The sequence below is a fragment of the Balearica regulorum genome, chromosome Z (genome assembly GCF_011004875.1).
Source record: "Balearica regulorum gibbericeps isolate bBalReg1 chromosome Z, bBalReg1.pri, whole genome shotgun sequence".
NCBI lineage: Eukaryota > Metazoa > Chordata > Aves > Gruiformes > Gruidae > Balearica > Balearica regulorum.
The window spans coordinates 16,362,601-16,389,121 of record NC_046220.1 but is presented as its reverse complement, the minus strand read 5'-3'; the positions used below and the strand labels follow the sequence as shown (position 1 = coordinate 16,389,121).

At 48.3% G+C, this 26,521-nt stretch overlaps 2 protein-coding genes across 7 annotated transcripts in view; one reads left to right on the top strand and one right to left on the bottom strand.

Annotated features, from left to right (window-relative positions):
- Positions 1-922, bottom strand: part of ELP1 (elongator acetyltransferase complex subunit 1) — a 34,415-nt gene extending 33,493 nt beyond the window's left edge. The window contains exon 1 of the mRNA XM_075740288.1: positions 713-922. Coding sequence (XP_075596403.1) covers positions 713-862 — 150 coding nt within the window. The 5' untranslated portion in view covers positions 863-922. The remainder of the gene's footprint in view (positions 1-712) is intronic.
- A 1,879-nt stretch (positions 923-2,801) lies between these two features.
- On the top strand, positions 2,802-24,306 carry TBC1D2 (TBC1 domain family member 2). 6 transcript variants are annotated; one of them, XM_075739845.1, is made up of 15 exons: positions 2,802-2,962; positions 3,358-3,529; positions 5,086-5,495; positions 6,144-6,276; positions 7,143-7,284; positions 9,369-9,502; positions 10,122-10,309; positions 11,442-11,828; positions 12,685-12,795; positions 13,990-14,177; positions 15,368-15,838; positions 18,215-18,335; positions 20,142-20,327; positions 20,983-21,104; positions 21,799-24,306. In XM_075739845.1, exons 3-15 carry the CDS (start codon positions 5,088-5,090, stop codon positions 21,998-22,000), a joined length of 2,793 nt encoding a protein of 930 aa, XP_075595960.1. In that variant the 5' UTR covers positions 2,802-2,962; positions 3,358-3,529; positions 5,086-5,087; the 3' UTR covers positions 22,001-24,306. The 6 variants fall into 6 exon arrangements, with proteins under 6 accessions (XP_075595960.1, XP_075595958.1, XP_075595963.1 ...); XM_075739843.1 differs by having other exon boundaries at positions 4,991-5,495; XM_075739844.1 differs by lacking the exon at positions 2,802-2,962 and adding an exon at positions 3,257-3,278 and having other exon boundaries at positions 4,991-5,495.
- Positions 24,307-26,521: the final 2,215 nt, after the last annotated feature.

Below are 26,521 nucleotides of genomic sequence, written 5' to 3'. Positions count from 1 at the left end.
GATCTCAGGAAAGCCACAAAGCTAACTTCATAACTGAACATACTGAGGGAATTATATGCCTCCAAGTTGCACAGTATTTCCAGAGAAAATGCTGCAATCCAAGAATTTATGGCTCAACAGCATTTTTTTTTTAGTGGTACGCTATAGGTTTTTTTCCCCTAAAACATGGTTTCAAAAGCTTCCTTGTATACTCTTCACTAACCCTTTGCCAGTTTTGTGAGTTGTGTCTCTCATACAACTGATCATGCTTAAGACTAAACCACAGGAATGACCTGTATCAAATACAATCACCCTCTTGGGGGCAAATTTGGTATTTTAAAAGCACAGGAAATCACTTCAGCCACTAAGATCACAGTGCAGCTTCACAGCCAGCTTTCTAGGCACCAAGAGACCGTAGCAAGCGGTGGCACGGAGCAGCAGAAGGCTCCAAGACTTCGCAAACAAGGCTACAAGAGCGAGCCACATCAAAGGGCAGCCACGACTCGTCCAGAGGCGAGCTCCCGGCGGGCACCGACGCGCTGCCGCTGACAGAGGCCCAAACGCTTTATTACAGCTTTGTAACTGGCGGACCAAAGCCGCTCCTTACACCACGGCTGCAGCGATACGAGAGAGCCGACAGGCACCGGCACCCTCCCCCGAAGCCCCAGCCCCCGCCTGACAGCGACAAGAGAGCTGACACGCGGCTCCCGGTGCGCCCGGCGGCAGCTCTCACCGAGTCCCCGGCGGGGCCCAGCTCCAGAAGGCCGTGCTGGGAGCCCACGAGGACCGTGCCAAGCTCGCCGCTGAGGCAAAAGCACTGCGGGGTGCCCGGGGCGGCGGCGGAGCGGCACCCGCCGGTCCGCAGCAGCCGCAGGTTCCTCATGGTGAAGGGATATCGCGCTCACAGCGCCGCCATCTTCTGCGGTGTGGGCGTGCGGGCGGAGGCCGCGGCGCATGCGCTAACCCCGGGCTCAGGCGCCGTGCGCGGACCGCGCAGGCGCAATATGGCGGCAGGAGTGGCTGGGAGGGGTGTGGGGGGTGCGCGCGCGTGTGGCCCACCGGAGGCGCAGGCGCAGTGTGGGGAGGGCGCAGTGTGGGGAGGGCGCAGTGTGGGGAGGGCGCAGTGTGGGGAGGGCGCAGTGTGGGGAGGGCGCAGTGTGGGGAGGGCGCAGTGTGGGCAGGGCGCACGCGCAGTCTGTCTGGGTAGGCGCGGTCTGGCGGCGGCCCTGCCGGGGCCGCGGCTTCTCGGTCTCGGCCGCCGCCCATCGCTCCGCACCGCGGCCTCGCATCAAACCGTGCCCCAGGGCTCCCGGAGGCATCAGAGCCTTCCTTGGGCGGGCTGGGAGGGGCTGCCACCGGAAAATGCTGTGTCCAGCAATGCGGCCAGCGCTAGGCCGAGCTGGTAGTGTTAGGTGCAGATCGTTTACTGTCACCTGCCGCTCCTCTGGGGTCTCTTGCCGAGCCCCTCCCCGACAATGTCTCCTGGCCTGCCGTGGCACAGGCGGCTGTGCGGGGCGAAGGGCTGGCACTTTCTACCCGTGTCAGACCGCGACTGCCGCAGGGCAGGCGGGCCTGTGGCAGCACAAGGCACGCGGCCCGTGCTCCTGCTGCGCTGCCTTTGCTGCTGGTGCTACAACCACCTTCCCCTTCGTGAGTTGTGCAGTGCATGGCGGGTCTGTTTAGACAACAAAAAACCAGTGCTTCGGCTGTTCACCAGCTCAGTTCCCCATGTAGTTGCATATGCTTGTGACAGGGCGTAAGTTAACACAGGGAGACGGATGGTTATTTTGCAGCCATGCTGGTACTAACCGGTTGACCTCCAGATAAGACTTCTAAGGCATTTTGAGGGCAGCCTACACGTAGGTCCTCTCCCTCCAGCTGCACCTGGAGAGAGAGGAGAAGGCAGCTCAGCCTTCAGAGGGGAGAAGGACTTCATGCAGGTATATCCTTCACACTTTCCCCTTTTGCCTAGTTGGGCTAGACTCCACCAGTGCTGATCCAGTCTAATGGCCAACCACTGTGGGCTGAATTTGGGTCAAATTGGTTTTGGCTACCGAAACGTGTAGAGTTTGCATGCTGTAATCAGCTTCACGTGCACTACAGTTTGGGAGCTTAGGCCAGTGGAAGGATGGGCCACCAGACATCAGGACAGTTTTGCTTCTTGCTGCTGGGGTACTAAACTTGGCTAAAGTCGGTGATAAAATTTGGTAAAGTTGGCTAAACTCAGAGAAAGGTTTCTTGAGACCAGTGGAAATGAGTCATGTCATCAAGGCTCAGCTATCACTGCACGCAGAGATAGTCAAAGCCATACAGACTCCTTATCCTGGGGGTAAGCAGGGCCTGGCAGCGCTGTCAGAAGGAAAGGCAGCTGCCAGAGGGCATGTGAGCCTGGCTGTGTGCTGCTGTGCGCCCCGTCCCCCTGTGCTCCCCCAGGACCTGCACCGCTGCGTTAGGGCAGTCTCTGACAGCTCTATGCCCTGCAGTACCTCTTTTGAAGGCTTCTTCAGGAGTCAGTCTAGACCCTTTGGCCCAGCTTGATCCTACTGGCCTCTGATCTCCTGTGGAACCAAGTACCGCTGTTTTTACTGTGTGAAATTTACTTGCCTTATCCAATTTGCCCTGACTGCATGGCTGTGGCTCTTGCACTGTGGGGTCCAGTGAGGAGTGGGTCTGTGTCACTGCCCTGGCGTTTTTGCAGGTTTGGGTGCATCCCTTCACCCCACGAGCTGTCCCCCTCTGGGCTTGCTTTCAATGTCATCACTCCGGTAAATCATTTTCTTCCCAGTTCCCGGCTGAAATGTCCTTTTTTATTATTTTTTTTCTGCAGCTGGTGTCCTCCACCTCGCACTCCTCCTGCTCCGCTTCCCCGTTCCTGCCGTCCTTCCCGGGCTGCACCGGGCCCCGCCCCGCCGGGCCCCGCCGCCAGACCGGCCCGGCAGGAAGCGCGGGGCGGCGGCCGGTGCAGCCTGTGCGGCCGGAGCAGGTACCCCCGGCCGGGGATGCGGAACCCCCGCCCGCCCCCCCACCATCCTCCGGCCAGCGGCCCGGATGCTCCCCTCCCTCCCCCCCCGGCCCGGCCCTCAGGTCCCCCCGCCACAGGCCGGGCGGTTACAAGTGGTGCCAGGATCCGGTCTCCGCGGCGCCGGGCAGCGCAGCCCTGTGCCAGGCTCCGTCAGGCTTCGCTTGTGCCCCAGCGCGGTGCAGCTGGGCTGGGAGGCGCATCTGCGGCGCTGGAGGGGGGGGCACGGGGAGGGGCGGGGGGGCTGCCTTGTGCTGCTCACACCAGCAGCTCGAAAAAGGTCTGTGCAGGGTTCACCCTGCTCCCTTTCCATTCATGAGTCAGTGTCAGACCGGCTTTCAGCTAAATGTCTCTTTCAGACAGTTCCCAGGCAGCGACTGGACTGAAGGAAACTTAAGGCAGAAGCCCCTCTTCTGTGGCCTTTGGATTTATTTTGGAGGCAGTGGTTACCTGCTTGGTGGTGCCTGCAGCAGTAGCTCTACAGCGGCAGATGGTGACTTCCAGGGGCATCTCTCCGCTTCTCTTACGGAGGTGAGATCTTCTCCTCTAGTGCTTTGCAATGCAGATCTGACATGACTCCTTACAACTTAGTGCTTGAACCTAAAATGTTTACTTGATCCTATCCACGGTGTGGACCCGTGGACCATCATGCTGGCGAGAGGTAGAAATGTGACAGAGTTTTCAGACGGTACAGGAGGTCCTTATGCTGGTATTGCCATAAAAGCCCCAGGGTCTGTTAGGGAGATTTGAGACTGCTTTTTCCTCCTGATGATGGTTCCTTTCCACCAGGCTTTCTTTCCGCCATGAGGATAAGTCATTCCTAAGAGCTTGAGCTTGGGCAACGTCTCTGTGTGCTCCGCTGTGTTAATCTCCATTCACCTGCACAGCTGCCTGTTGTATTCAATAGTTCTGTGTCTGCAGTTGGATTCCCACTGATTTTACACTGCAACAATTTATTTGCTTATGTGTTTGCTTCAGATACGTTAGTGTCTGAGCTGAAGCTTCTGGTAGTCTTTTCATTTATTGATCTTTAAACCATGTTTTTACTTAAGAAAAAATGCAAGAAATTATTTATAGATATTTTTCTGGAGTGTTAGCTTTCTTTATACAAGGGCCATGGGTGCCTGCAGCTCTGAGCAAAAAATCTCACCTGTCATATGGTTAAGCACTTGGAAAAGTGCTCAGAAACGTGGCAAAATTGCCATCCTTGCATATGATCAAAGTTCATCTGAATGTGGATTTCAGTAGCTGGATATGGCTTTGAAGCCGGCCCCTTCTCTGAGAGGAAGGTTGGACTAGATATCTTCACAGATTCCTTCCAGCCTTATTTTTCTATTTTTCTCTTGCACATTGCACTCCTCTTGGGAACCCAGCAGGTTACTTTGGCCACTGAACAACCAAGGCTCTTTTGCAAGGATCACAGTATTGCTTTCTCTGGTGCATAATCCATCATATTAGGCCACTGGATGGAGACCTAACACATAACATGCAGGCTTTTTAACAGCAATTCTCAACTGACACAAATGAATTATAAGGATGCTGCATAACGCTGGATTTTTCTCCAGACACCATGGTTTAAAATAATAGCTGAACATTCAGAGGAAATGCCAGGATACACTTACCTGAAATCCCTTGACCCAAGTATGTGCTCCCCCAGAGCTTGTTATCTTGCCATGTTTTCTGCAACTGTTACTTAACATTGTTATCTGTGGCTTCAGCTGCCCTGGTTATTGCTATTAATTTGGTATGCCCACAAACTGTACTTATTTTTCACTCAAGAGATTGTGGTACTCCTTCTTGGCTGCTAGTCCAGGCTAATTTAGGAATGGAAAATGGAGAAAACAGATATATAGAGGTCATCTGAGCTGAGGAAGGCAGGGAGCAATGACCAAAAGTAGAAGTTGGAGACCTTGGCTGGGCAGTTTGAAAGGGATTTTTTTTTTTTGTAATATGCCAGACCTGAGCTTATTCCTCCTTTTTCATTTGCTGCAGGTTCTATAACAATGATGATATAGTGGGATCTGCTGTTCCTTATTTACCTAGAGAATTTCCTGTTTCAATCTGATTCTGGTTATATTTCCTGTAAGAGATGAAAAAAGGACCAGAAAGTGGAGCTTGTCCCCTTGCTGCTCCAGACAATGTAGTGGAGTCAAATCCAGACAACAACAGCAGTAATGGAGCCGCAGCGAAAGAGGACAACATACTTTCCTCTTCTGGAGAACTGGAAAACACACAGCTGAAACCCAGCAGAGAAACATCCAGAAAAAAACTCTGTGGCTATTTGAATAAGCTGGGCATTAAGGGCCCCATCAAGACCTGGAAGTCTCGCTGGTTCTTTTATGATGAAACCAAATGTCATTTACTATACTACAGAACTGCACAGGACATCAACCCTTTGGGGTCTATCGATCTCTCCAGCGCCAGTTTTGACTGCAAGGTGGAAAATGGGGAAGGGGTTTTTGAGATCAGAACGCCAAGCAGAGTTTTTACTTTGAAGGTAAGGAGCAGCATCTTCTTGTGGGGGCCATTATGAAACATTCCCAATCAGGACAGACACACTTATGCTAAGATACCTCTTAGCTTGAGTTTCACTTCAGTCCTCCCAGCCTGGACCAGCCTTTGGACCTAAATTACTTGCATTGTTTTGGCAAGACTGGGACTCCATTACTTACGAGATGGCTGTTGTTTAACAGAATAGGAGTAAAAGCTGAACTGGGTGCTGAATTAAAATCATTGAGGAGTCCTGCAGTCCACATGTAATTTGCTGAACAGAAATGAGCTCCCTTGTCTAAAATGGTTGCTCCAGCAGGAACCTGTGCTAGATTTTTATCTCCATGCAAATCGCTATTAAGTTCTGTGGGCAATTCCTGGCTAAAATAATCATGACATTTCTGCTTAGCTTTGGAGCACAGTTAACTAAAAAAACATTTAAAATTAGGTCAGTGGTCCACTGAGGTTCTGTTGCTAAGGCCGTGCTGAACTCTGCCTCCCAAATCAGAGTTAGAACCAGATGGTATAGCATGGGCTTGACATAGCTGGCCTTTATTTCTGCTGACTTGGGCAGCAAAGTGGCGGTCAGCCCTTCAGGATGTGTCCTCTGCTGATGAGGTTATTCCCCTTCCCTTCCTGTTTTGTGTTATGTTAGGCAATCAGCAAACAGGCAATGATGTACTGGCTGCAGCAGCTACAAATGAGACGTTGGGAATTTTGCAACACTCAGAGCAGATTTCCTGTGGGCAGCTCCCAGCTTGTGCATGAACCCCTGGCTAGCAGAACAAGTAGGTGTTGCATATGTCAGCCTTTCTTTTGCTTTCAGCCCCCCCCAGTGATGAATGGTGCTCCTCATCTGTAAGTGCGCAGAGGTTTTGGCCAGGTTTTTAAATGCAGGTGCCAACTATCAATGCTTGGTTGATGTTTGGAACTTCTGAATGTGAATGGGCTGTCTCCTAATCCATAGCATGTGGTTGGAGATGCTCAGGTATCTTATGATCACAAATTCCCTCTTCATTTTCCTCACACATGTGAAATGTGCACATTTGGTATATCCCCTTCCTCTTCAGGCCTATGAAATTTACAGCAAGATTTTTTCAGTGGTGGTGGGATGAAGATGTGCATTCCTAGCAGTGGGAATACACAGGCCGGTGGATCAGGGGAGGGCACAAGCAGGGCATCCACCTTTTTAGTTATGGCTAGATGCACATTTTGTTTGAAACAAATAGCCCCTTCCCTAGTAAGTGTTTGGTCTAAAAGGTTCTGGCATTTACAACAAACTGTGGAGTGTTATCTGCACATTAAATCTATCAAACACTGTTTGCAATGGGGGTAAAGAACAGCAACAGCTCCCTTCCTTACTCCTTTAGGTGGTTAAAGTTTGATTGTTTAGGGCTAGTGATTCTCCTATACAAATGGTTGAAGTCATTTGATTGTCTTTGAATAGTTGACTCTATTTGACATGGAACCTTCTGTAATTTGACCTAAAACTAAGGAAACCTGCTCTGCTGTCCTTTTTTCCACCTGGCCAGTTAAACTTGGAATGTATACCTGTAGTAAAATGTTGTGCCTCTCAAGGTACATGAAGGAGCCAAAGTCCAATGGAGTTCTGTCTTGCTCGCTTGCTTCTGTGTCCTGGTTTGTTTTTACATAGATGTTGTTGACAGTGAAGACTTTCTGCCTCCGGTGAAAACACCAACAGAAGCAGTGGGTTTAAAGGCAGCGTCTTTGCCTGCACCCCAAACATCTACTGCTTTGCAGAACATCTCCCTTAAGCACCCTTGGACAGAGATACAGTAAGTGCATGAGGAGAGCTGCAGTGTGGTTGACATGCTGGCCTGCCACTTTGTGCCTTCCTTGCCTGTCACGTATTGTGTGAAATGGGACTCTTGCCTAGGTGGAAGAACCATGAAGCAGCTTTTTGAAGGATATTCCAGGTGAAAGTAAACTTCCTGCCAGAGGATCTTTTCACATCTCCTGTTCCAATGCATTTTACATCATCTAGCTGTCTTAGCAAAGATCCTAGTGGCAGACCTAGGGCTTGGTTAAGCTTTCTTCAGTGTAAGTAGTGGTTTGCATGCCTACTACATGCATATGCACATCGCTCCTAGAAGGGCACAGAGGCAGTTTGAGCTGTATTCTGTAGGCTAGTAATAAAAGACCATAATCACTTTCAAGTGGTTTCAAAGGAGCTTGAATGAAGTGCACTCACTAGAGCAGGAACTCCAAGGAAAAGGCACTTGAGCCTGTAATATGGCCCAACACTGCACAGCTTGCTACTCCTTGCAGAGTTTCGAGTATGTGAGTATTCCCACTGCCTACAATGATCCTGCTGTCTGCAGTTGCAATGTGTAGCTCCATCAAGGCTACAAGTTACAAGCATTGGGCAGTTACAGTTGCACAAAACCAACTCCCATCTATACCTCTTTAAGTGTGTCCTAGTCACTTATTTACATATAACCAAATATGTTTAAGTGGCCAAAGGTGTGGTAGGTAGCCTGGCACCTGCCAAATGTTTTTGGTGGGGAGGTTGGCTATAGTTTTTTTACCACCACTACTGTGGTTTCAATTGATGCTGATAGAAAGAAAAATCCTGCCTGGGACCAAAGAGGATCAGAATCAATGGTATTATTTTGCAGGCTAAGCATTCTTTCCTTCTCACTTGATTAAAAATAACATGATCAAATCTCCTCCCCACCTCCCCAGCCTTGCTTTTGCTAGATTGAATAACAATTGCCTCTTTTCTGCTTCAAATTGTATTGGTCCCCTGGTTCTGTGAACATTTCTTCAGGCTCTGTCACTGTCAGGCTGGGTCTTCATGAGTGTAGCATGTCTGACTTCAGCTAAGCTGATTATATCCCTGAGCTGCTGCTGTCTCAGTGGAAAACCAAAGTGCAGCATGAGGTACAGAAAAGTAGGAAAGTTACATTGGATGAGTGTCAACTGCTGACTACAGGGAATGAAGGTCTGCTGATCTTATGTGCCAATATCTTCCCTGAGGTCAGAAATGTCTGCTTTTCTGCTGTGGAGCCTTACAGTAACAAGGGAAAAGGAGAACAATATCTAAATGCCAACTTTATTTACAGTTAGGAAGTAGTTGACACTGACTCTTTTGTAGATCTCAGAACAAGAGGCTTGTTTTGCTTTAGCTGATGGGCCACACAGGAGGAGAAGGGAAAAGACCTCTATAGAGATAGGCAACTATCTCACTTTCCTGTATACATTTTACAGAAAATACTTGTGCATTTTTGGTTTTGCATGATGCTGTAAAGTCATCTCTTATTGCCTCTGGCAATATCTGATAGCAGCAGCTGTAACAAAATGGTTCTGAGTCTGATTGCAATTTTGTTCCTGAATCTCTTTACTGCATCAAAGTCTATTGAGTTTGTTGTGGCAAGGTTATTAAATGTGGTTCAGAGCACAGGACCTGTGGCTGCTTCAAATGTGATCATTGTGGCAGTTTTGGCTGTGCTGTAGATAGCTGAGCTTTTCTTGGCACTTGGGGATTTCCCTAGAGAGCTAAAGAGAGGGAGAGAAGGGAGGGAGGGAGGGATGTAGTTGGTCTACTGTTACTTTTGATTCCTCTGTCCAGCCTGATGCATTTATGTACAGGACTCAAGCACACGGGGAAAGATCTCCAGCAGATTTACATTGCTGTGCTGGTACTGATTTTGTGTGCGCCTTTCTGTGGAGCCAGTTACTATCTTGCTCCTCTCAAATCCACCAGCATGGTGAACAGTTCATTTTCTCAGCATATGAAGGAGATGATAGGTTTTGGGAGGCAGGGTGGGATATGAGGAGAGGTGAGGTGTTCAATAGTTTGATCTGCAGTGATCATGACTTCTGTTCACTAGGCTGTCTTGATCTCTTCTTGTTTCAGAAACACTGTCTACAATATCTGTGGCTCCAAGCAGCTCTGGGGGAACAATGGGAACGTCTTTAGCTTCAGTGAATTCCAGGAACACACTGAGAACCCAGATGAGCAAGAGGAAGAAGTGGAGGCAGGGTGTGCAGGTGCTGGTTACTGAGCTGTGTGAGCTGGTCTGAGTATGATGCCCTCTAGCAGGGAGTCAGACTTAGCAGGAAATGGAGAGAGAAAGTGTCAAGTCATCATGGGACATGAAAACTCTATCACATTGTCTCAGGTTCCTTCCTATGCTGTTGGCACAAGACTGACTTTTTTGCCTCTGATTCAGGCTGCAGCTGTCTATCTCCTACCTCTGGAACCTTCACAGAGGCAAAAATACCATCCATGGTGCCAGCCCATATCGGTATTTCTTTGAGATAGAATTTAAGTTGCTGCACATTTACAGGCTAAGCTCAGCATCTCCACTGCATGCTTGGGAAGTTACTTCTCCATGATGGTAACTTGCATTTGCTGTGTGCAAGATAGATGGGCAAGGTGCAAGGTGGATTAACAGGTAGCATAAAACATCACAGCTTTGTTTATTCTGGGGGGTACCTGTGGCTGATCCCTACTGTCTGTCCTTCAACCCTGTGGATCCTAGCAGGTCAATTTTCCTTGTCATGTGTCAGTCTTCTCTGCTGAGCTGTTGTGAATCCCTCCACAGCAAGACTCAAGAGGCCATAGTAGCAACACAATTCTGTGTAAATTAACCCTATTTCCTTTCAGTTAAGGAGCAGATCCCAGAGCATGGAAAGATGGAGTCCAGGCTGAACTGGGTTAGGAAAGCCAAGTGGATGAACAGTGGCTTCCCAGGCTTGCCTGAAGAACTGTCTAGGGAGACGAACCCAGTAGATAAAGTGAGTGTCCTACAGCAACAGATCCTGACACTCACAGAAGAAGTCAAGTCACAGAAGGTGAGTGTGGCGAATAGTCAGCTGCTTCTAAGAGCAGCCTTGACAGTGGTCACAGGGACTCCCTTATACCTTGGTGTTAGGCTGAGCAGTGCTCAGCAGGCACTCACTGGGGACCAGTTGAAGCTCCTGGTGTTACGTCTTTGTATGTGCCTGATTGTGCCCAGTGCAAGGGAATGCCCTCCAGCCATTGCTAGAAAGTGCAGCTAGCAGATGGGCTGGAAAAGGGAGGCAAAACAAATCCGAGTGCACTCTGCAGGTGTCTTGCTGGTGCACCTCTATTGCTCAGTGAATGTGTGAAGTACAGTCCTGAATAGGTACTGGGACACTGGCAGGAACTGCCATGGTGAGTCTTGCTGTTAACAGCAGGTCATTCTTTTTGAACAGTGATCCACCGCTAAGAGGTGATTTGACTCTGGAAGTCAGTGTGTGGGTCACTGCAAAGGCTGTCTCTCCTGAATGGTACTGTTCTTCTTCACATGCATGAAGCAGTGCCAGGCTCTTCACTAATGATGCTGGTAGCTCTTCTAGCAAAAGAGGCAGCAGAGCCAGGTCCCATGGTGGGCAATCAGTTGCATCCTTGATTTGCTTCCTTAAATGGCTGAGATGGCAGAACCTGAATCAGCAGCATGTTGCTGGGGCAAGCTTTTGTGCCTTCATGTGAGATGGAATGAAGGAGGACTCTGGCAAAGGGAAAGTTAAAATTGATACAGCAGTTTCCTTCTGGTAGCATAGGTAGATGCAGACTGCTTTATTTCTTGCCCTCCTATTTTACCACACTGCTGACCAGATCTCCAGCTTCTCTGGTCTCTGCTGGGCCTCCCAAGAAGGATGGCTGTAGAAAGTCAGAATTCAGTCACTATGAACAGCAGCTTGTCTGTTAGCAGTCCAACTAAAGTCAAGTCATCTGTGGCCTGCAGGGACCCTTCAGGCCCAGCCCTGAGAGCAGAGCTTCTCTACTGGAGAGGCACTGTGTTTTCAAGATTGCTGCATTCAATTTTGCTTCTGAAAGGAGTCAATTTCAAGATCCTGAGGACCTTTCACTGTTCACTCATTACTAGCTGGGTCTGTGCTGTCCATGGTGTCATTGCCCAGGGCAGCATTGTGGTGTAATGGCTTTGCATTCCCTTTCCAGGAGCTGGTAAAACTTCTCCACAAAGCTCTGGAGGCAGCCCAGCAGGAGAAGCGAATATCTAGCATGTATCTCACTGCAGCAGAAGATAAGGACAGGCTGGAGCTGGTGCGCCACAAGGTGAGACAAATCACAGATCTCAGCAGTCGACTGGAAGCTCTTGAGCAAGATAAGAAGAAACTGGAGCAGATGCTGACTCTGAGAGACAGCCACATCCAGGAACTCAAGGAGCATGTGCAACTTCTGATGGAGAAGAACCACGCCAAACAGGAAGTCATCATGGCCTTGACAGAACAGATGGCCCAAGAACTCTCTGACCCTCTGCAAGAAGCCAACACTATCACTGCAGAGACCTTGTATAAGCAGCAGGAGAAGATTGAGCACCTGAAGGTGTGTGAGATGGCGTAGGTCATTTGGAGGCTCCCATTTCTGTGCCCTCTAGTTCAGTGGGAAGGTGTTCCTTGTGGGAAGCACAGAGTATACTTCTGCTAGTTGCTTTATCTGTCTCCAAACCAGAGGCAGGCTGGAAGGGGCTCACCTGGTATCAATAGGATGCTCAAAACCATCTGCATCAGTTTCAGCTTCAGCTCAGAGCCTGTTTTGTTTGACTTTGTGTCACCATTCAGTGACTGCCTCTTTCTTTGCTCTTTTTTTGTTTCACAGCTGCAGTCTCGCTGCCTTCACTAGCTCTATTCCTCTGTGTTTCCCTCTTGCAAAGTTTCCCAATGCATCCTGGTTCTTTCAAATCCAGCCTGTTGTATGTCACTATATGCACAGTTATAATGACCAGTTAGCATGGGGTGGAGAATTGCCCAAAGAGCCACTTACTGCGTTGTGGGAGTGTGTTTATTTTTGCTGCCAGCCATGGGGCTGAGACAGGTGTCAGTTTTTTAAAAAGTAGAACAAAACATGTATATTCTTCATCTCCTTTTCTTGCTTCTCTGGCTTTATATCCCTCAGGTGTCTCTGTGTTTTCTATGCAGGCACATGCAGCGCACTTAGCATTTTCAAGTGTCACATCTATGCATGACACTTCTATTTAATGCTATGTCTTGATTTCCTTTGTAGGCAATATCTGTCCTGGGGAGTCCTGTCTTCTTCCCAGAACACAAAATTGTTGAGATATTTTCTTGTCCTTAACACAATCCCCACCTGAGGTCCCTCTTGGGATTTAAAAACTGAACTGGGAGGGCATTCCAAGTCCCTGAAGAGCTATCCTTGTGTGACTTGTTTTGCTTCATGGCAGGATGATATTGATGCATACAAAACTCAGAACCAGTTTCTCAACTCGGAGATCCACCAGGTTACTCGACTCTGGACAAGCGTTGCTGAGAATGAAAAAGCCCTCCTGATGAAGGTAAGGCAAAATGACTTTTTTTTTCCCTTGCCAAGAGCTGTTACTAATTTCTGTCCAAAGTTGGCACTGGAATGGATTTTGGTCCAAAACACACCAGGAATAAGCTTTCTTCCCAATGTGTTTTTTTTTCAGTGTGGCCTTTTTTTCTGCTTTGTGTTGTTCCCAAATTAGACATGATCATTCTCATTCTTCAATAAAAGTAAAATGCCTGCAAAGCTCAACCTTAAGGATGCTGAAACTTAACCCAGATTTCTGCATTTCAGCTATGCTTTTGGATACAAATATAATATGACACTATATGTAGGGAACAAAAAAATTTTCCTGAAAGCTGGCAGACTCACAGAGCCCTGGCTCCGTCTAGTCTTGATTTCTCTACCAGGCTTGGCACTGCCAGGTGGCAGCACCTCGCATCCTACAGCTAGATCAGAGTTCTTATGTATTCTTAAATTCTGCTTTTATTTCTAGCCTTGTAAGTGTGCATGACCTGGTTACTCTCAATCTTGTCTAATCCTACCTTTTGGTCCTGAACCACTTTCCCAGGCTGGTGGTGTGTGCTGACGTTTGTTCTGTGGGTTTTCCCTGGGTTTTAAGGTATGTCTCCACAGTCTTGGATTCTGGAACACAGTAAAAAGCTGCTTCTGAAATGTTACTGCCATTCTTGTATCTGTTTGGTTTCCAGTCCTTTAAAAACCTGCCTTCCTCCTAACGTACGGCCCTTCTCTGATCCTGAAACCGCCGTAACCTTCAGAAAGGAAGTAATCAGGCCAACATGCTCAGTGTGAGGCAAAATTCTGATTAAAGTAGTACAACAGTATCCCACGCTCCTTTCTGTCCCCTCTATATGCAGCCTAATTCTCTCTGTTTTCTGTTTTGTTTTTGTTTTCAACTGCTGCTTCCTACTGAGCAGGAGTCTTCATTGAACTTCCTGCAGGACATTGGGTGAGTCTTTTCACCTGTGTGGCCTCAGTTCCCCACTTAATGGAACTTGTCCTCATTCCTTTTCTCTACTTCTGTGTGCCCAGGAGTATGGTGGTGGCAGAGACTGTCCTGCTATTTCAACTCAGTTGGTCTTCCTGTGCTTGAGAAATGTTGTGTACCAGTGCCACTTGTGTGCAGGCCAGGCCAGTAGAGAGCAGTGGCAACACAGGAAGAACCATCAATGAGCCAGCTCATTCCCTCTTGTTTCCCCATCAGTGTGCCTGCCTGCAAGCACGAAACTGCCAGATGGAGAGCAAATACCTGACAGTCTTGCGGAAGCTGCAGGAGGCTTTGCCTGGCCTGCCCAGCTCCCATGCTGAGTTGGTGAGGAACCTTATCCAGGAAGCGCTCCAGTGGGATGTGAAGGAAGAAGCAGAAGAAGGTTTTAATCTGAACCCTGTAAGGTAAGAGGCAAGAGTATGGGAATATTCACACACTTGTAGGAGTCTGGCCATTGAGGGGAATGAGCAGGCAAGAAAGATCCAGCAATATTTCTATAGCAGGGACTTGGAGCCATGACCTAGGAGTGGAGGTGGAGGAGGCTGGTTTAGTTCGGTGGTGTGGAGATCACACGTATCTGATAGCAGCACTGCAGGAAGGGGAAGTTAAAGATGGAACTGCTAAACTTTTCTTGGCAATGACGGACAGTATGGCAAGTGACAATGGCCATGGTGTGCCTGGGAGGTTAGCACTGGACATGAGGATAAACTCCTTCTGTAGGAGAGGAGGCCACTTGGGAGGTCGGAGATCTCCATCCTTTGGGGTTTTCTAGTCCTAGCCATATGAAGCCACCATTGCCGTGTTCTAGTGCTGAGGACAATTCTGCAGTGAAGGCTGGACCGGAGACCTCCAGAGAGCCTTGCCACCAGCGCTGCTAGGGTCCTTGCATTTGTGTTTATGCTTTCCTGCCCAGTTAGTGCACCAGTTCTGTAGCAGTTTCCATTTCACCTGTTTGGTCAGGCTTGCAGGTTCTCCAGGTGGTGATGAGACTCCCCAGGCCAGGCTTCATCTCTCTGTCAAGAATGTAACAGTATCTTGCAAGTATCCCAGCCTGTGGAATGATGATGCACAAACCCTCAACAATCTGTACTATTAGCACTTCTGGTGTTTTCCGATCAGTAGGAGATTTGCATTGTGTACAGAGAGACATCAGAAGGGACTGTGGATCTCTATTCTTTGGTCTGATGTCCCAAAGCCTTTGCAGTCCCTTCCTACAGAACTGTCTGCACTAGGACATGGTAGGGAGAAGGTACATAGGTTGAGCTAGATACTCCCTTAGGGGCAGGGCAGCAGGTGAAGTGAGAGGTCTGATGAGGTTGCGCTGTAGCTCAGAGCAAAGTTACACTTGTATTTGGGTATGTGTGTGTGTGCCATCGCTGCAGGCTCTCATTTGTCTTCAAGGCTCTGACACAGTGGGCATAGCAGGCTGTCACATGCAGCTGCCAGAGCAGTGAAGGAGGAGTACCTGTGCTCCAGCATGGGAGACAGGAACCTGGCAGCAGGCTGTAGGTGGCATGGCCCCAAGCAGTGAGTGGCCTTTGATACAGGTACTAGCACTTTCCTTTGAACTAACCTCTGCCTTGTGTCCCTCCAGTGAGTACGATGAGTATGGGTTTATGACTGTACCTGACTATGAAGTTGAGGATTGGAAACTTCTGGCTAAAATCCAAGCCCTGGAGATAAAGTCCAACAACCTGCGGAGCCAGGAAGTAGTAGAGAAGCCCCTCCGTGACAGGTGGAACAGTGTTGGAGAGCTGAGCCCCTCTGCAGAGCTGAAGAGCCTGATCCGATGTGGCATTCCAGTGGAGCATCGGCAACGGGTCTGGAGGTGGATTGTCAACCGGCACTGTAGCCGTCTGTCTGACCACTACCAGCGGCTGTTAAAACAGAGCAAGAGCACTGAGCACCCTGCCTGCCGGCAGATTGAGCTCGACCTGCCCCGCACACTGACCAACAACAAATATTTTTCCTCTCCCACTTCCCAGCTTATCCCCAAGCTCCGGAGGGTGCTGCTGGCATTCTCCTGGCACAATCCTGCCATTGGATACTGCCAGGGACTGAACAGGTGAGGAGCCAGGTGTGCTGCTTCTTCATGGGATAGCACTGAGAACATGTACTCCAGCCTGTGGTTCAAGAGGCTCTTGCCTCTCTAGAGTTCTGTCTTGGCTCTATTTTCATGCAGTGAAAAAATTTTCACCTAGTGAAAAAAGTTGCTTCAGTGTTGTTGCTGGGATCAAGCAGCCTGCAGGATTCACTCGTTTGGCATCTCCATAGTTACAGAATAGGAAGGAGCAGCTATAGGAGGTAGAATGAGGCAGTCCCAGAATAACAGCCTGAGGCTAGGGTTGAATTTCTAAGTCTTAATGTGCTCAGCAGAAGAACACCCTGGTGATTCCCCTTTTTGCTGAGAAGAGTTGGAGGAAGTGTTGGGAAGTGTTAGAGATGAGGGAGTTGCAGCAAATGACGTGAGGAGAAGCTGAGGAAACTGGGGTTGTTCTGTCTGGAGAACAGAAGGTTCAGGGAATCTAAAAGCTTCTTTCACTTCCCAAATAAGGTTATAGGAAAGATAAAACCAGACTTCTTAGAAGTGTGCCACCAAGTAAAAGAGGCACCAGCTGCAAGAAGGGAATTTCTGGTTGGACCTTTTCACATGAGGAAAGTGTGTAAGCTATTCGTGTTGTTCTAGCTGGAATATAGAGGCCCAGTGCCTCTCTAATAACAGATATTCCTGTTGTTCTGAAATCATGCCTAACCAATCTGATAGCCTTCTGTGATGGCGTGACTAGCTGGGTAGATGAGGGGAGAGCAGCAGATGTTGTCTACCTCAACTTCAGCAAGGCTTTTGACACCGTCTCCCATAAAATCCTCGTAAGCAAGCTTAGGAAGTGTGGGTTGGATGAGTGGACAGTGAGGTGGATTGAGAACTGGCTGCATGGCAGGGCCCAGAGGGTGCAGCCTAGTTGGAGGCCTGTATCTAGTGGTGTGCCCCAAGAGTCAGTGCTTGTCCCGGCCTTATTCAACATATTCATCAGTGACCTGGACAAGGGAACAGTGTACCCTCAGCAAATTCACTGACAGTACAGAACTGGGAGTAGTGGCCGACACACTGGAAGGCTGTGCTGCCATTCAGCAAGATCTGGACAGGCTGGAGACTTGGGTGGAGAGGAACTAAATGAAATTCGGTAGGGAGTGCAAGTCCTGCACCTGGGGAGGAATAACTCCAAGCACCAGTACAGGTTAGGGGTTGACCTGCTGGGAAGCAGCTCTGTGGAGAAGGACCTGGGAATCCTGTGGACAAGCAGCTCTCCATGAGCCAGCAATGTGCCCTCATGGCCAAGAAGGCCAACGATATCCTGGGGTGCATTAAGAAGAGTGTGGCTAGCAGGTCAAGGAAGGTTATCCTCCCCCTCTACTCTGCCCTGGTGAGGCCATCTCTAGAATCTTGTGTCCAGTTCTGGGCTCCCCAGTTCAAGACAGACAGGGAACTACTGGAGAGAGTCCAGCGGAGGGCTGTGAGGATGATAAGGGGACTGGAGCATCTCTCGTATGAGGAAAGGCTGAGGGATCTGGGTCTGTTTAGCCTGGAGAAGAGAAGACTGAGAGGGGATCTGATCAGTGCTTATAAATAGGGTAGATGTCAAGAGGATGGGGCCAGACTCTTCTCAGTGATGCCCAGCGACAGGACAAGGGGCAATGCGCACAAACTGGAACACAGAAGTTCTGTCTGAATTGGAGAAAAAAACTTCTTTACTCTGAGGGTGACAGAGCACTGGAACCAGAGAGGTTGTGGAGTCTCCTTCTCTGGAGAGATTCAAAACGTGCCTGGATGCAATCCTGTGCAACCTGCTTTAGGTGATCCTGCTTTAGCAGGGGGTTGGACTAGATGATCTCCAAAGGTCCCTTCCAACCCCTGCCATTCTGTGATTCTGTGATTCTTTGGATGGTCTTCAGAAAATCATTTTCGACTCTAGAGAGCCCTTGATTTTAGATCTCACCTTTCCAGTCTGGCTGAAAGGGGATAAGTCAGAGCTGAAGGGGGTAAGGGCTGTAGAAGAATGTATGGGAAGGTCAGCTATGTCACATAATATGGAGTATCTCCAAGTGGGCTCTTTCCTGTATGGAAATAGCCAAAATCAGCACACAGCTAACTTCAGCAGATCTACAGAGCATCCCATCAGCTGGGGAGTCTGGCTTTGTCACCTCATTTCCGTATTTGATGCTTCCTGTTTGCTGACAGAGGCTCATGGGAAAGAAAATCACAGCCCCATGGTTCCTTCAGAAACCCTCAGACCAGATCACTTGACTCTCTGACCAACTGTCCTGCCATGTTTGATATTTTGGACGCTCATGCCAAGAGTAATCTTGAATTCTCCAGTTCCTGTGCTGACCCGTGTGTTCTCCTGCAGTGTTGCATTGCCTTACCATGTCTTGTCCATCACAGATTGGCAGCTGTTGCCCTCCTGGTCCTGGAAGATGAGGAAAGTGCTTTCTGGTGCCTAGTCCATATTGTGGAGAACCTAATGCCAGCAGACTACTACAGTGACACACTGATAACATCGCAGGTGAGCTGAGCATCCTCAGAGCTGCTTGGACTCTGATACAGTGATTTACAGTAAAGGTTTAAAAGCAAGCAGTCAACTTGCAGTGTGTTTGATTTCTCACACCTTGCAATCCCTTCCGTTGCAGAGGTGTTGTAGATTTGAGAGTATAAAGTTGTTACACACAGAGGAGCAGCAAAATTGATCCCCAGCACTAGGAAACTGGGTGCCACTCCTGAGCAATCACTTGAAGGTCAGGTTAGTCAGAAGGAAGATGCCCAGTTACTTATTTTAAGGAGGTGAAGCTGCAAACTGTGACATGTGTAGAACTAAGTATGTAGAAGGCATCATTCTGCAGCCCTTCAGATGTAAAATGTTGTTCTGTGAGTAACTTACCCTCCTGGTTCAAAGTCACTGGATTTCAAGGTTTTCAAAACGTGTTGTTTTGTATCAGATATAATGTGTCCTCCCAGGCAGACACAGAGGAAAGATAAATCCCATATAGTTCAATGGAATTGTAATTGTGCGCCCATACCACCCACACCCAGCAGTGCTCAGTCTGGTGAGGCTGGCCATGACCTTGGTGTCTTTACTGTATGTGATCCTTTCAGAGAGAAGAGGGTTGTATCTGTGGGCTCACGATAGATGAGGCTGCAAGTATCAGTAGCTGAGAGTGACTGATTGTGCCACTGAATTGGTTGACTAATGTTTACTGGGACAGTGGTGTGCTGGTGGAGAGGCCAACCCACAGCCTGGGGAAGCAGCCAAATCACTGTGCAGATAGCAGCATGTCTATCTGGAGCAGGTAGTTAGCTGAGAGATATAATAAGCAGCCCTCAATACTTGACAAATAGTGATTGACAGGGAAAGCACGGCAGACTAAAGACACAGAGGCTCCCCTACATTAGGTAGGAAAAGAATGGCAGCTGAGGGAGCTGTTTTCAGAAAGACTTCCTAACCTCCTGGTTGGTGTCTGAAAGTCTAGCCAAGACCCACGTAAAGAGGAGGGTCTAGGGTGATGCTTGGTGTGTTGACTTGATAAAGTGAAAGCTCTGAGTTGGCTGAAAAACTTAAGGTTTAGCTCTTGCAGATTTTAAAGAGCAAGCATATCACCTTATTTGGTTTGTACACCGCTGTGCCGCAGCTAAGTGGGCTGGCACAGCTGGGGCGGTAGTATGATATGGCATAGGGGAAGACCTAACCATGATTTTGCTCCTTAGCACTTCCCCTCATAAAACCACAGCTTCCTGAGATAAAACCTTTACAGATCTGGGTCAAGGGTCTCACCAACTGCGTTTCTGTGTCTCAGCTTATACAATCAGAACGAGACCACAGACAGTACTCAGACCACAAAGAGAAGCTAAGTGAGAAGATCAGGTCTTGCTTGCAAAGTCAGAGGGATTCTAGATGTTTATTCTGTGGGGCCATGTGCAGTCATTCAGACCTGGGCAGGTTTTAATCCCTGTCGTTTAATAGGATGCTCATGACATTACAGAAAAACCCAGTAAGAACAATGCTGGAAGATGTGGCAGCATTTTCCCTCTTGACTTTGAGATTGGGAAGGAATATGATCCTCTAAGTGAGAAGAATGTATCTCTGCTTGTATCTTGGCCCTGTTTCAGCTCCACACCTTGCAGTGGGTACAACATACAAGTACACTGCTTACTAATTTTGAAGGGTTGGGAGACAAAGGATGCTCTGCTAGAAGGCAGCACCAGTGATTACTGTGGCGTGTGTAGGCCACTGGCCCATTGCACCACTCCTCTCCTCCAACACCAGGACTGCTCTTGACTAGCACTTCATTGTTGTTTTTTTTTTTGTCAACTTTAGGTAGATCAGAGAGTCTTCAAAGACTTCCTGTCAGAGAAACTGCCTCGCCTCATGGCTCATTTTGAGCAGTATCGGATTGATGTGTCACTCATCACCTTCAATTGGTTTCTGGTGGCGTTTGTGGACAGCCTGGTCAGCGACATCCTCCTGCGAGTGTGGGATGCCTTCTTGTACGAGGGAACTAAGGTGCAACTCTCAGTCTAGGCCTTCCTCCCATCTGCACCACCTCTGTGACATGATGGCAGGGCAATGGACATACACGTGTGTCAAAGAGATATGGGGTTGAGCCTCTTGTCCTATCCTGCCTGTTAGGCACCCACCTGGGGTGCCTTGATGCCTCTCAGCCTCTGTGTTGTGTGTATACTTGCAGCTAGTATGCAGACCTAGTCCCTGATACTGTGCACAGTACCCTTGGCACTTTTTAGCTAGTAGTCCTGCTATGAAACAGCTCTCTGACAGGCCATGGTGTCTTTTGCTCTGTGGCCTGGACACAGCTGAGAGTATGACAGATACAGGGAGCAGAAGATGGGCAGACAGTATCTGAAAACATGAGTCTTGCATTGCCCCTCTACATAGGGAGAACCTGAGAACCCTTGCAAAATCTCTATGGGGTCCTTTTGGAGGACCTGGTATGCTCTAGGGTTGTAAACTGGCTCACAGAGGATCATCCTCTTGGGATTAGCTTCTTTAGGCCTGCCCTAATGCAGCCTCTTGAGAGCAGAAGCCCAGTGTCCAGCCTGCTCTGCAATGCTGTGTGTCCCACCTTTTGTTTCACACCAGGAGGGCCTAGTCCCTCAGCTGCCTAAGACTTTGTCAACTCAAATACCTTTCAACCCTCCAGGTGATTTTCCGCTATGCTCTTGCAATTTTTAAATACAATGAGGAGGAAATCCTAAGAATTCATGACAGTGTGGAGATCTACCAGTACCTACGCTTTTTCACGAGAATGATCACGGATGGCAGGTAGGACTGTGGGTTGTAGAGAACCTTCCATCCTGGGTTTGTGCTTGCTTGCCTCTTAGATCAGCCTAAAAAGAGTTGTGACCAGTCTGTTAAGAGAGGTGCATGTGCATTGGCAGGTCCATGGGACAGGGATCAGTTTTTCTCTTTTTGACTTTCCCTTCATGGTGTTACTTAAAGTTTTTTTGGCTTGGGTAAAGGCATGCTACAGCAGAGCAGGCCACAAAGTCTGGGCCAGCCTCCTTTTTGCAGCATCTGGAACTTGTGCTGCCACTTGGCTGCCTGGGTTTCTCTCAGCTGTAGTTGGGGTATTTGGTAACACAGCAACACTCATGACCTTCAGTGGTAGTGTGTCTGAAGATTTCTGTGATCAGAACAGCTCAATGTCAGGAATATTCCCCCCCAAAGGTCATCAGAACTGGTATCTGATCCACCATCTACGGACTAGTGGCTGCACACCAGTACCTTAAAAGGTGGTGTGGTGTAAGACTGTTTAAAGTGTTGCTTGCGTTGGTGTTAGTGTGAGAAGGAGTTGCCTGTGATTCCTTTAAGATTCTCCTGCTTGGTGACTTTTAAGCTCAGAGAGCTGAAATCTGAGGCCCTACTCTTTGCCTACCCCAGGATGTACTTGGTGTATCTGTTACCATCTGTTGCTAGCCAGTAAATCAGTTCACCAGACCTGTCTTTTCCATTGTAGGAAGCTGATGAACATTGCCTTCAATGACTTAAACCCCTTCCCCATGAAACTGCTGAGGAACCGACGGTCAATGCACAGGGAAGAGCTGGAGGCAGAGCTGTGTGAACTGGAACAGATCAAGGCAGCCTATGTAAAAGAGAGAGCAGAGCAGGGTCCTCAGGACCTGAAGGAGGTTGGTAGTGAAGAGGAAGAAGAGATGTAACAAAACCAGAGTTCCTCATCACTTCCCTCCTGCCTTGCAGAAGGTCTTCAGTAGCAACTGTCTGTAAGAGATGGAGCAGAGAGGAAAAGATAGTCACAGCAGGAGTTCATCTGCCCCAGGAAGCAAGGCTGTGGGTGTAGGACCATTTGGGGACCAAGCCAGACTTTGTAATGGATTGGAATGTGTTAAAGGAGTTCATCCTCTTCTGTACTTCTCCTCATTCGGCCCACCCTGTCCTGTGCAGTTCAGGATTACAGTTGAAGGTCCATAGGAAATAAAAGTTGTGGTACCATGACAGAAGTTGTCACGATGCAAAAGACCCAGCCAGGCAGGGCTTTTCTACCTTTTCTGATGGAGGCTTGAAAGAGATTTTTGTGTACAAGTAAAATCACCAGAAATAACAAACCAAGAGCATTCCTTCATTGGCACCTAAAGCTTCTGAATTGGTCAGGAAGGAAACCTGCTCTTTGAAGGCATGGTGCCTTCATTGGGTAGCCTGCCAGGAGAGCATGTGTTTAGCACTGCAGTTACTGAGTCATGACACTGCCTCCAGATGAGCATTGGGCCTGAGGAAGTCCTGGGAGCTTGAGGATATGGGGCTCAGGCTGGTACAAGTGAAATGGGTTGTGGGAGAGTGGAGTTGCCTCTCCAGTTTATTTTGTTTCCTGTGGAAGTCTTTGGGAGTGTCTCCCTGCCTGGCTGGGAAACGCTGGGAGCTACCACTCCTCTTTGTTTAGCTTTGAGCAGAGCCATCTATGGGTGGCCTGACCCTGGCAGCGCTGTGCCTTCCAGAGGTGAGTTTGCTCCGTAGAGCTTGTCAGTATGAAACCAACCACAGCCTGGCTGCAGGCAGGGCCTAATGTTATGGAGACTTTGACTAATGGGGACACCTGGGTCTTCTGATTGCCTCACCCTTGGCCATCTCTCTCTGCCTCACAGTTATGCTCTTCCTGTGCAGGGTTTCTATGTTGATATCCCTGTCTTTGTTTCCCATTCATAGTGGGAGGGAGGAGGTCTTTACTGTAGGCATTTCCAATATTGAAGGTTTTTGACCCATGGCATATGGTACTTGGAGTGAACTTGCAAGCCACTTGGACTAGATCACAAAAGATGGCTTGATGTTCTTTAGGAAAAAAAACATTAATTTCCCCTGAACCAAGGAGCTGGCCTCCATGGGTCTAGCACACAGAGATGCCCTGCCTACCTCTGGGAATTGGGGCCTTCTCCCCTGCCTCCCAGGCTGACCCATCCCCTGGGCTGGATGCCCTGCCTGTGCCGCTCAGTCCTCCACAGACCCAGGATGAATCAAATGCTTCAGATAAATACAACTTATTTTTGATAAATACAACTTATTTTCCCTAATGTGGTGCCAGATCCTGCTGCCCCACTTTCCTGCTGGGTGGTGCTTCGTTCTGGGTGTGCCTACAGTGCTGGCACTGACAGCATGCAGCAGACCCTGCTGTAAGGGGAGGCTCTGCTCTACATTTTTAGACTGACCTTGAGCCCAAGCTCATTCAGTGGATGATGCCTCCTTTAAACCTCTTGTGGTATAAAGTCACCAGTGCCTGCAGAGGAAGGGAAAAGAAGCATTCATAGCCTGTACTGTTCTCAGCCAGGTGGGCTGTAGCCAAGATCACAAACTCTAGTGGAAACAGCACCAACCTCTATTCACCTGAGGCACACGGTCTACCTCAGCTCTGCCTTGGGCACAGCTGGACCAAAGCAGCCAGTTTCAAAGAATTACAAAAGTCTGAGTTGGGAGAGAGCTGGGGAGGCCAACCACACAATACAGAAGTAATCAAAGTGGAAAGGAGGTTTTAGGAAGAATGGATATATGGGCAAGAGTGAGGTAGATCTTACTGATGTCACTGACAACTGCATGCATTGAAAGTGTGGGATGAGAAGAAAATGTTACTGGAGTCTTACCACAGTATGTAAAAAAAAAATTAGTTGGCTTTAAAATGGTGCCACCTAGCTAGAGAAGCTCAAAAGGCAGAAGGTTTTTCTTTACAGATGATATTGCTAATCTAACTTACTCATACTGTTATGTGCATGGGTACACACAAATACAGATTTTTGCTACTGTTATGGACTTTTGAAAGATATTATCTTTTAAATCAAGACTGTGGAATTCAGAAGTATACTTACAATTATATTCTTCCTACAGCCTTTTGCAACAGCTTAAAAATATTTCCTTCCATCCTGCCCTTATGTTTTTTAAAAAAGGCATTTGAAATGTGTATTATTAGACCAAACCATAGCCTGACATATGTCTACAGTATATAAATAAACATTGGTCTATGTGGTATTTAATGACCCATTAAAAAATAAACTTCTCTGTAGAAGATGTAAGGACCAAGCTGTTGTCCCTGATGGAAGCTTCTGAAAATAATTCTTAACTGAAATCAGAAGTGAAGGACATCTCAGGGTCTTCTGTTGTGTCTTCACCAGCTCTTGGTTTTGTGTATTTGCTGAGGGCCATTTCCTCTGGTCATACTGCCCACCAGTCACTTGTGGTCATTCTTTCCTAAAATGTGGTGGATGCAGAAAGATCTGCAAAGCGTGTGCAGACCTGCACCTTGGAGGCAAGCCAGCATGTCCTCTTGGGCCCTAGTCTACTTCCCTTCTGCTCCACAAACTTTGGGGCTACTGAAAAGCACTGAACTCATGTCATGAGATGCCAACTGGGCCCAGAGGTTAGCTTACCCCTATGCAAGTCTCTTGGGCCTCTGCAAGACCTGCAGTGAGCATCAGTCAGTGCCAGGGGTGTTTTGAACAGAGGTTATCCCTGCATGAAGTGTGCAAGGATAATTTGTACTGCCATGGCCAACTGTTGTGGCTGGAAAACACTTTGACCTGGTTGCACAGCCCAGTAGCTCCTTCTGCCTGTGCTGGCGCCTGTGGATAAAACAGGTGTCTTTCCACCCCAGAGTCAGCCTTTGCTGAGCTTTGCTGTATGCATAACATTACTTGTTAAATTAAGCCTTCTGTCTCTGCATTAATCTAAACCTTACTATACCATCTGTAACCCTAAAAAAGGATGGTTTCAATTTTTTTCTTTTCCCTCTAGCATGTGCAATTAATCTGTAGATCACCTTATTGCAGGACTTTGGGGTCACCAAGAGTGTATATGGTTTTGCAAGGACAAATTGATGCAGGGTGGTAAAACATGCGGAAAGCCACTGCTGGCTCCATAAGTCCCTGAGCTGCAAACAGGTAGAGGTGGGGAGGCTTCCCTTCTTCACCCCTTTTTGGCCGTGGGTGGTTTTGGGCTGGAACGATCTTTGGTCTGAACCACCATTACCTCTATATGCTGCAGCTAAGCCCTTGCATGCAAAGGTGCTAGTGCACAGCAAAGACACTTAATGCACTCCTGTATTCCAGCGCATGCTGCCCTGGAAAGAGGAATTCCTGGGGAGGTTGTTTCTGTGTTGGGTTAATGTTTATCCCAAGCTTGAGCTTCTCATCCAGGCTGAAGGAGAGAGATAAGGGACAAGGCATTGTAACAATCCCACAGTGCTGAGTTTCTCCTCCAGCTTGGAGGCTGGGCAACCTCCTGCCACATCACAGACTCAAGACCTGGTGCTGGCTCTCTTCCCATGTAAGAGCTCACTTTGGTGGCCTCAGCCAAAGCTGGGAATTTTTCAGCTGTTTTTCAGTGCTAAGAGGTCCTTTACAGAACATTAGCTCTCTCTGGCCTAGGGACATGCTAGGTGCAAGACGACAAACTGCTTTCCCATGCCAGGGCCATAGTGGTGGAGCTGATGTAATTTAAGGCCCTCTGAGGTAATTTAACTCCTTTCCTGGAGTTCAGTGAGAGGCTGTGGGCCACAGTGAGATGCTGAATTGTGAGAATACCCCTGTGCCCATTCTGCTGAGCCGCGGGAGCTCCCGAGAGAGGAAAACGGCACACCAGGCTAGTCAGTAGAAGAGGCTAGTCAGTAGAAGAGGAGACGCCATTAACCGTGGCAAGCACGTTTGGGGTGAGGGGTCCCCTGTCCTGCTGCAGCCAGATGCCTGCTTTAGGTGCATGGTCCACTACCTTTGAGACAAAGTCCCCATTTCTTCTTGTTGTTAACTGATGGCTTCCTGCCAAGTGCAAAGTCTGGCTTTGAGATTCCAGCTGGTGGATCAGTGTCTGCTCTGGCTTTAAGCTTAATTTTCATAATACAAAACCTCTTTGTCATGTTCTGGTGTCAAGATGGTAGGAAGCTTTGAGACTTGAGGCAACATCCAAGGTAAGTAAAATTAAATTTCAAGGTCCCTTGGGGAAAAAATAGCACTCAGCTCAACATCACAGCCCCCTGCTGAAAATAATACCTTTATTTTTTCTTTTATAAAGTGATTATCTTAGTAAAAAAGTGTTGTTTATGACACCATTTTGCAGGGAGGAAAAGTTCCAAAAGGAAATGAAAACCAACTAATATTTTTTGCTTCATCTTCTGATAATTTAACATTTTTCAATGTGATAGAAGCTCTTGCACATTGAGGGGGAATGCCAATGCCACAGCCTCTGAAAAG

Coding starts and splice junctions, on each gene's coding strand:
- TBC1D2 (XM_075739845.1), top strand. CDS start 5,088: ATGAAAAAAGGACCAGAAAGTGGAGCTTGTCCCCTTGCTGCTCCAGAC. Junction 11,829..12,684: donor AGAAGATTGAGCACCTGAAG/GTGTGTGAGATG, acceptor GCTTCATGGCAG/GATGATATTGATGCATACAA. Junction 20,328..20,982: donor TCTTGTACGAGGGAACTAAG/GTGCAACTCTCA, acceptor TCAACCCTCCAG/GTGATTTTCCGCTATGCTCT.